This window comes from Strongylocentrotus purpuratus, unplaced genomic scaffold (assembly GCF_000002235.5).
Source record: "Strongylocentrotus purpuratus isolate Spur 01 unplaced genomic scaffold, Spur_5.0 spur5_scaffold_15, whole genome shotgun sequence".
NCBI classification, from domain to species: domain Eukaryota; kingdom Metazoa; phylum Echinodermata; class Echinoidea; order Camarodonta; family Strongylocentrotidae; genus Strongylocentrotus; species Strongylocentrotus purpuratus.
The window spans coordinates 19,814,918-19,823,506 of NW_022145600.1; the positions used below are offsets into that span (position 1 = coordinate 19,814,918).

At 34.2% G+C, this 8,589-nt stretch overlaps 1 protein-coding gene across 1 annotated transcript; it reads left to right on the top strand.

The window, feature by feature from the left end:
• Positions 1 to 3,566: 3,566 nt before the first annotated feature.
• Positions 3,567 to 8,353, top strand: LOC579347 (exosome complex component CSL4). The gene is made up of 6 exons (XM_030985784.1): positions 3,567 to 3,665; positions 4,319 to 4,437; positions 4,975 to 5,049; positions 5,355 to 5,528; positions 6,500 to 6,581; positions 7,143 to 8,353. Exons 1-6 carry the CDS (start codon positions 3,614 to 3,616, stop codon positions 7,253 to 7,255), a joined length of 615 nt encoding a protein of 204 aa, XP_030841644.1. The 5' UTR covers positions 3,567 to 3,613; the 3' UTR covers positions 7,256 to 8,353.
• The last annotated feature ends 236 nt before the right edge of the window (positions 8,354 to 8,589 follow it).

The window sequence follows — 8,589 nt, forward strand, 5'->3', positions numbered from 1 at the left end:
TAAGAGTACCATAAGTGACAAGAAGTATATGCAGTATTTGTGGTAAAGGGAACAATGAAAACAAAAAATGAGAAACAATGAGTACGACCATGGAGTAACTCCATGATTGAGCTCTGGATGTCAAACTGTAGTCCCATGACTGCATGGTTTGACAAACACTTCCTTTTCACCTAAACTCGTGGCCTATACCTCCAATGCTCATCACCATTTGAATGGCCAGTCCCAAATACTCAATCCCCCCCCCCCCTGCTTATTCTCACGAATTAACAAATTAAGAGCTCCTTACCCTCGCAATGTCTCACTCTCACCTCTAGTTCAAAAAGTGGCAACCCTAAGACCCCCCCCTCCCTTTATTTAATAGTGTCCAATTCCCCCTCCCTCCTCTATTTTTGCGGAGTAGGCTATGATGCGTGTACGCATTTTCTAAATACAGTTCGTTGCACTTGCGTGTAATTTGTAATTTTAAATTGCTGAAATGATTTGAAACCTGTAATAGTGATTTGAAACTCTCAAGGACCTGCATTGCCTTACTGCATTCCAACTTTTTTTAATTACTATTTCTATACTGCGACGGACGGATTTCCCAATTGAACTGTTTGTTCTATTAGGTTTATAGCGTGAGAGAGAGAGAGAGAGAGAGAGAGAGAGAGAGAGAGAGAGAGAGAGAGAGAGAGAGAGAGAGAGAGAGAGAGAGATAGATAGAGAGAGAGAGAGAGAGAGAGAGAGAGAGAGAGAGAGAGAGAGAGAAAGAGAGAGAGGCACGAATTATACTCTTTTTGTTTTCAGGGTTAATTATTTCTTGTTTCTCAAACAGAAATGTTGTCAAAGCCCGAAGCCGAAGAAGCCATAAAATGCCTAGCCTACAACGCTATTCCTCTTGATCACTAACCAATCACCACTCGAATATAGCGTCAGTTTTTCAAAAGGATTGGGAGGCAATACTTTGAATTCATAGCGAGGTATATAGGCTCAGGAGAAGGGGGGGGGGGGGGGTCGCGGCCCACTATGCACAGCTTGGGGACTGTGAGTAGGAATAAAACGAGAAAGGGATTGTCTAGTCATAAGTATAAGTTACATAATTATTTTCTTCTCTATAATACATTTTATATTTCATACATTTTATTATTCTTTGCAAATATTTTTTATTTCACATTTTCTTTGATTTAAAGCTTAATTGTATTCTTTAGAATTCTTTCGCTTTACCTCATAGACTCCTTCAGAAGAATCAATGTCAATCTAATATACACGGAGTGATCAGTACCATATCGACCCCTCCCCCCCCCCCTCAATCTTCCCGGCAACGCCTCGGTCTCTCTCTCCCTCTCTCTCTCTCTCTCTCTCTCTCTCTCTCTCTCCCTCTCTCTCTCCCCCTCCCTCTCTCCCTCTCTCAGTCTCTCTCTCTCTCTCTCTCTCTCTCTCTCTCTCTGTAGTCTCTCTATCTCCCTCTCAGCATTATCTTTCATGTTTTTCACCTTTTCTTTCTTTATTTTAATATCCTTTTCTCATTCCTTTTCTCTTCCTTCCCCCAACTTTTTTTAAATAGAATTAATCCCCACAAATACAAGCTTTCTTTTATTTAGTGGACACACTTTTCCTCCAAAATTTGTCTTAATTTATGACAGGCTTATATTATATGTTTTGTATTGAAAAAATGTTTGATCACTAGTCTTCTCGACATTTAGTTAATAATAATAAATAAGTTTAATTTTCTTTGTTATATTGCGAATGTCTTCCATATTTTTTTTATGTAAGCACTTTTTTCTTTATGTTTTGATCATGAGTTACGAAAAAAAAAATATTCGAATTTAATTGAATTGAAAAGGTGTAATTATGAAGGAAAAAAAGAAGAAAAAAGGATATTCAATTATATTCATTCTAAAGTGTTTTTTTTTTAAGGGCCGGCGTTAGCGCATATCGCGCGCTCTCTATCGTAAGATAATCGATAGGACAATACGTCAGAGCCAAAGAGAGATACAGAGGGAATGAAATATTGTAAAATAATAATTTTATTCAACTAGAAGGTCAAACCTTATTGAGGAAACTTTGTTTTTAAAAAAAATGTTTATCGACTTCATCACATTAGTGATGTAAATGGACAATTGAAACCTGAAGCTCAATGTTAGGTTTGAGCAAAGTGGAAATTGATAAAGTAAATAACATTTATAAAGTAGGCCCTGATGAATGGAAACAAAATATTCAACCTTTAAGAAAGTCAATTCACACTGGATTTAGTTTAGAATTTATGTTTTCAAATAAAGTGTTTACATTTGAAGATTTAACGGCAAAAAATAGCCTATATATAAGAGTCAAATTAAAAAGAATGTAGAAACAAACTCGGCAGGCGGCAATTTAATGTCACTTTATAATATTTCAAGGAAAGAAGTAGAAAAGATATTTTGTTTAACCAAGGATGTGTACCTTAAGTAGTTAACTGCGTGAATTTCAGTTCAAAATGTTGCATAATATTTTATATACAAATCATCATTTACATAGATTCAGGTTCCATGAAAATGGGTTGTGCTCATTTTGCAAAAAAATTGAATAAACTTATCAACATGTATTCTTTGAATGTGTATATATAAAGGAAGTCTGGGGGAAATGTGCAGATAGACTTAATTTACCAATTCTGAAGAAATTATCCTGGAAATAAATTCGTATAGAAATAGATGACACTACTTTAAAAACAGAGCAATTATTGAACCACATTTTGATTTTGATTAAATATATGATTTTCCACAGAAGAGAGAAGGGAAACCCTCTAGAAGCAAAAGAAATAGAATATAGATTATTCGAAAGTAGAAATGAAGAGAAAATACTTTCATTGGAAAGAGACACACTTTCAATTCATTTAAGGAAATGGGAAGCCTTGGAAAGTTTAGAATAATTTGTTTCTGTTTTTAATTTTCTCAATATACAACTTCCAGACGACCTGACCCTCCTCTCTTCTCTACCTTTGCTTTATTTTTTATTTTATGTTCCTTCTTTCTTTTTTTAATAATTTATTTCTCTTCTTTTCTTTTTCTTTTGTTTGTTTGTTCGTTCTATGTTGGTGTGTGTTTTATATATTGTTGTCACAGAACGTTTAGAGTTCTGTGACCGTTGTACTTGTTATGTGTTTTAATGTTGTGTGGGGCGGGGGGGGGGGGGGGGGGGGGGCTTAGTAGGTGTTTTCTAGCTCTTTCTCTTTATATATATATATATATATATATATTGTCTCTAAAGGAAATTTAAGAGGAAAACAAAATATTGTGGAAGAGAATTTATTTGAGATTTATAAGCAAACTGGTCGAGAAAATAGGACAAACTTTATTTGCGATTTTTTTTGTTCTAAATGTGAAAATATAATTTTGTTTATGTGAATATTTTTCATCTGTAAATGTGTAACTTCAGTTGTAACCTTGTTTGTAAGTGTAAAAGTTCATTTGCAAATTTATTTAGACCTATGTTAAAATTACTTTGTTAGTTTGTATACAATGTTATAAATATGTACAATTTTCTTTTTGAGAGAAATGAATAAAAACCTATGAAAACAAAAAAATATATAAATAATATAGGCCCTGTCCTCCGTAATGGCTCTATAGCGCCATCATAGTTCAATCAGCTCAAATCCAAAATGGCAGCCCACAGTGACCATGTGAAGCATCACAATCGTATCTGCGTACCTGGTAAGAAATGTTGATCTCTTGACAATGTAACTTAAAGATATGGATATAAGCTAGCATAAATTGTAAAATATTCTTTTTTACATTCTCGTGAAAGTAAATTCTGACTATCCTAAACTTTGCATTGATATATAGCATTGCCCCACGCATCAAGTTTTGTGTTGTAAATGTGAATACACGACATGTTGTACTTGACCAGGTGATTATGTGAAATATGATATTGTTATCACCCGACACCTAGCCTAATTGGCACCCATATCCCTGCATAAAGAGTGATATAAACAAAAGAACATTATCATTCGAGAGAGAGAGAGTGTAATAGTCTATGTGTTTAAATGCATTTCTTAGTCGAGTCTTATCACTTCATAATCATTCATATTTGCATGGAGGGACTATATGTTTATTGCCCCTTTGGAATTCATCCCAGAGTTTTGTTTTGAACTTTTGTATTGCTTTGAAGATTAAAATGTTGGGGGGGGGGGGGGTAAGTAGATTCCAGGCCCGAATTGTTCTTGGAAAGAAGGTGAAATGATGGGCATCTGTGTCGCATCTTGTACTTTTGTTCTAAACCAGTATGGTCATGGCAAAACCATAATTTATTCATTTGAATTACTGCTAACCATTTAATCTATACCTCTTTAATTTCTTTTCAACAGGCGAACATCTTGGCCTTGAAAGTGAATACCATACTGGTCCTGGTACTTACAGAAGAAATGGCAGCATCTATGCCAGTCTTGCAGGACATTTGTGCTCCAGAACAGAGGTCGAGACTGAGGTGAGATAGGGGTCTTGGTAGCTCCAAGATGGTTAGGGAGAATAGAACAGCTACCCCCATTGACTATCACCCCCTTGGATTACAACCCCTAAGGCAAAGCCCCCTTAGAGGTCTCTGGAATACCTACCTTTGGACAACCACTCTCAAGGAAAATTACTACCCCCTCCCCCCCCCCCCCCCCCAAAAAAAAAAAAAAAAAAAAAAATCCTCTGAGACACCATCTAGCCCTAGTACCTAGACAACTACATGATTCCCCTACTATAATTACACACTAGGTGTTGAAGGGATCTTTTGATTGCAACCTCCCAAGTCTTTAGATAGATTTCCGATCCAGTTGCATTCAATTTGAATCTATTGCAAGTTCTTTTTTAATAAAAAAGTGCCCAGAGGTTTTTTTCATGATTATGACAGTGGATTGATGGCCTCACAGTGTAGGCATTCTCCACTAAATAAAGCCCAATCTGAATGGGGGTGAATACATGAACTTATCCTTGTATTTCTTTCAAGATCAATAATCCATTTTTCCCTTCCAAACAGTTACCAGCACTGACAGTACTCCAGCAGGAAATTCAAATAACTGTACCAAGACAGAAATCGTTAGTTACATGCAAGGTAAATTGATCTTCAAAGTTTTCAAATTTGGAGAGATTATAACCTACTCTAGCAAAGAAACAAGTGCGGAAGAACTATAAATTTGGTGTTGCTGTGTCATATAATTTATTAACTCTGTGCTTGATAATTCAAAGCTTTGTCCTAACTCTTATTGTAAAAATGTTTTTCAGATTACTGTAATTTCAGAGTTTCTTAAAAGGAGATTGGCTTTTCATTAACATTTGAAAAAGGAAAGCATCATGGAGACATTTTGATTAAAGTGAAATTTTTTAATGGTACGTTCCTTTTTGGTCTGTCTTGTACAGGTGGTGAGCATCACGTCAAAGTTCTGCCGTTGTGACATCCTGAGCGTAGAGAGCGTCCCATTGACGGAGACATTCCGAGGGATGATTCGCAAGGAAGATATCCGAGCTACAGAGAAGGACAAGGTGGAGGTGTACAAGTCCTTCAGGCCTGGCGATATTGTTCTTGCAAGAGTTGTATCCTTTAAATTAATTTGTATTTTACCTGTTTATATCCTTGTGTATTTATCTATTTTGTTTTTGCTGCTGTTATTTGTTTTATTCTTACAAAACATGGCCTCATGGAAGACCACCAAATTGGTGATATGTGCCACCCTGTATAAATACCAGAAATAAATATTAATAAAAAAGTATTACCATTGCAAAATTTGTTGTTTGCATTAAAAAAAAATACACCACTGTCTGTGCTAAAGAGATTATGTAGTTGCAATCACAGATCCTAACTACAGTTAAAAACTAAATATTCATACCCATTGTAAAATTGATTGTTTTTTGTGTTTTTTGTAAATCAAGAATGAAAGGTGGACTGGTTGAATCAGGGCCTGTGTTGAATACTTTAAAATGCAAGCTTTATTATTATGCCACATTATCAAGAAGAATAAATCAAGACAAATCAATTTTTCACATACTTAAAAAATTACTAAAACTTAATAAGAATATGTATTGAATTGTTAACTGTAGATGATTCTGTTTGATCATTTAAGACAGAATAAAAAAGCAATGCTAGTACGCCTAATTAATCAAACTTCTGTGATTATTTCTTAAACTGTAACATGGACAGAACTTAATTTTGTTGTATTGTACCTTACTATAAAAAGATGAAGCAGGAGCATATATGTAAATGTTTTCAAGGTAAGGAAGATAGCATTGTGGTATTGTGCAGTGTTTAATACACCAGTAACTGAACAAATTGCCTGAGCATATATGGTTCATATGCATTTCACAAAGGTATTGTGTTTGATTCAAACAAGGTCTCCTTCTTTTTGAGACACATAATTTTAATAACTTGATGTAAAACCCTTCAATATCTTTTCACCAATGATTGCAGTAGGTTCATACAAGATAAAAGTTTTTATTTTTTAAATTGTTGTATTGGTCCATCATAGATCAGAACCTTTAACTATTATTCCTTGACTTGTAATGTTCAGCTATCATTGGGTGATGCCCAGTCCTATCTTTTGACGACAGCAGAGAATGAGCTTGGTGTTGTACTTGCCAAGAGTGAAGCAGGTTAGTTTTACATTTTCATTATAATTCTAACCTCCTTTTCAATAGCTACGGCATTCAATTGTTATGGTTTTTGCAAAAATAGTAGGATACCTGACTATGTGTATTTTTGAATATTCATTCCCAATAGGTGTGCTTCATAACTAGTGTTGTTCCCCCTTTTATTTAATGAAGATTTATGTGATTGTTTTTATAGTTGGTATAACAATGTAGTACAAACATAGTTTGTCTACTCATGCATGGAATATACATGTATCTCAAAGTTGCTTATTGTTGGTTATTCAAAAACAATTCAATTGCAATTCAGTTCAAATTCATTTATTTGGCATCATAATAAAATTACAAATCATAAATACAGAATACATAATAGGCCAGGACCTCTAAGAAGCAAGTTGTGCTTGAAAAAATGAGGCTCCTATTAAAATAAACATAATATTGAATTAAATTACAAAAGAAATAAAAAGCATACAAGGAATATAAATATAAATCTAAACAAAAAGAAAAAGAAAAAAGAAGGTCGCAAAAGACACTTCAATTTCTCTCTCTTTTTTTCTTCTGTTTCAGGTGTCCCTATGGTTCCTACAAGTTGGTGTGAGATGACCTGCCCCAAGACACACGACAAACAACTCCGGAAGGTCGCAAAAGTACAACCACATTATATTGCGTATGCAAGCTAGCAGAAGAATAAAGAACAGACTCTTTAAACACTAAATAGCATGGAAGAGATATTGAGAGAAAGAGATACCGGTAGATGTTTACGAAGAAACGTTTGTGAGACGGAACATTAATCTCGGATGAGGGATGATAATAGACAGGTACTCAGAGATATGATGCAACAGTATTCAGCTCCTCCTCAAATTGGCAAGATGCATAAAGAAAGTCCGACAACTTGGACGAGAAGAAAGAATTAGAAGGAAGAACATCTTGCTTCAGATCTTCAAGGCTCAAGATTTGAAAGAATGCTGCAAATAATTACCTTTTTCTATTAAACACTTGGATCATTTCAGAGTCTTCACTTGAATGTCAAATGTGACCTTTATTTTGCTTTTTATTTTGTATAACTATTGTTCGTCCCAAGAATGCATGTGTAAAGCAGTATATTTGAGCTAGCAAATATGCTGGTCTTTGAAATTCAACAGTTATTATCTCATGTGATGTGAGTCTGGGAGACGAAGGATATCCAATAGTGCCTCTATTGTGGTCCACTACAGTTTTGTCCTGTTTATGTTTTTTTTATAATAATTAATATTTAAAAATTGTTGTTCATCTTGATGTAAGATACTGGTAAAATATTAAAGGAAATAAATATATGTTTTTGCAAGATTATAATTTTCACGTTCTTATAAAAGCAATGAATGTTATAGCCCAGCAGCATGTTGATGATTAAAAACGGCCATTGTGTACTATGGTTCTCAGAGACAGATAATTTACATATTATCATGGTGACGTTTAAACCATGATTGAACATTCTTTTCTTCTCATGGATGTAGTCAAGAAGATAAGCAAAAATATGATGAGGATCAGTTTGTTGGAATTCTAATTGTATTTGTTCTTCAAATATTATGCATGTGACTAGTATAGAAGGAAACTTTAAATAAACTCGCATCCATTTTCCTATTAGTATAGATAATAACGCTGATAATTAAGTGTTTTCCTCTGTATATCAGGCTTTAATATTCCCTCACTGTATTTTGACAGCTCGAAATGTTACGCCTTGATATGCTAATTTTCTATAACTTGAGAAGATACAAAATAATAAATAATAAACAAACCTATATGTCCTTGTTATGATTATTTCTTTATGTGTGTGGGTGTTCAAGTAAAAAGTAAGAGTGAAAGTAGCAAGACACCAAAATTAGAGACATTACTTCAGGTCAATGACTGACTGATGCTATATCCTGTGATAAAGTTGGAAGAAAATAAACTTGAAGAAGAAAGAAATATGCTAGAATAGTAAAAATATAATGGGTAAACCTTATATTTAAAAAATTGATAATCATATCATTTTATT

Bases quoted from the DNA above. Each gene is read 5' to 3' on its own strand.
- LOC579347 (XM_030985784.1), top strand. From the start codon at position 3,614: ATGGCAGCCCACAGTGACCATGTGAAGCATCACAATCGTATCTGCGTA. The intron at 4,438-4,974 runs GTGAGATAGGGG...CCTTCCAAACAG, and splicing joins GAACAGAGGTCGAGACTGAG to TTACCAGCACTGACAGTACT. The intron at 6,582-7,142 runs GTTAGTTTTACA...CTTCTGTTTCAG, and splicing joins ACTTGCCAAGAGTGAAGCAG to GTGTCCCTATGGTTCCTACA.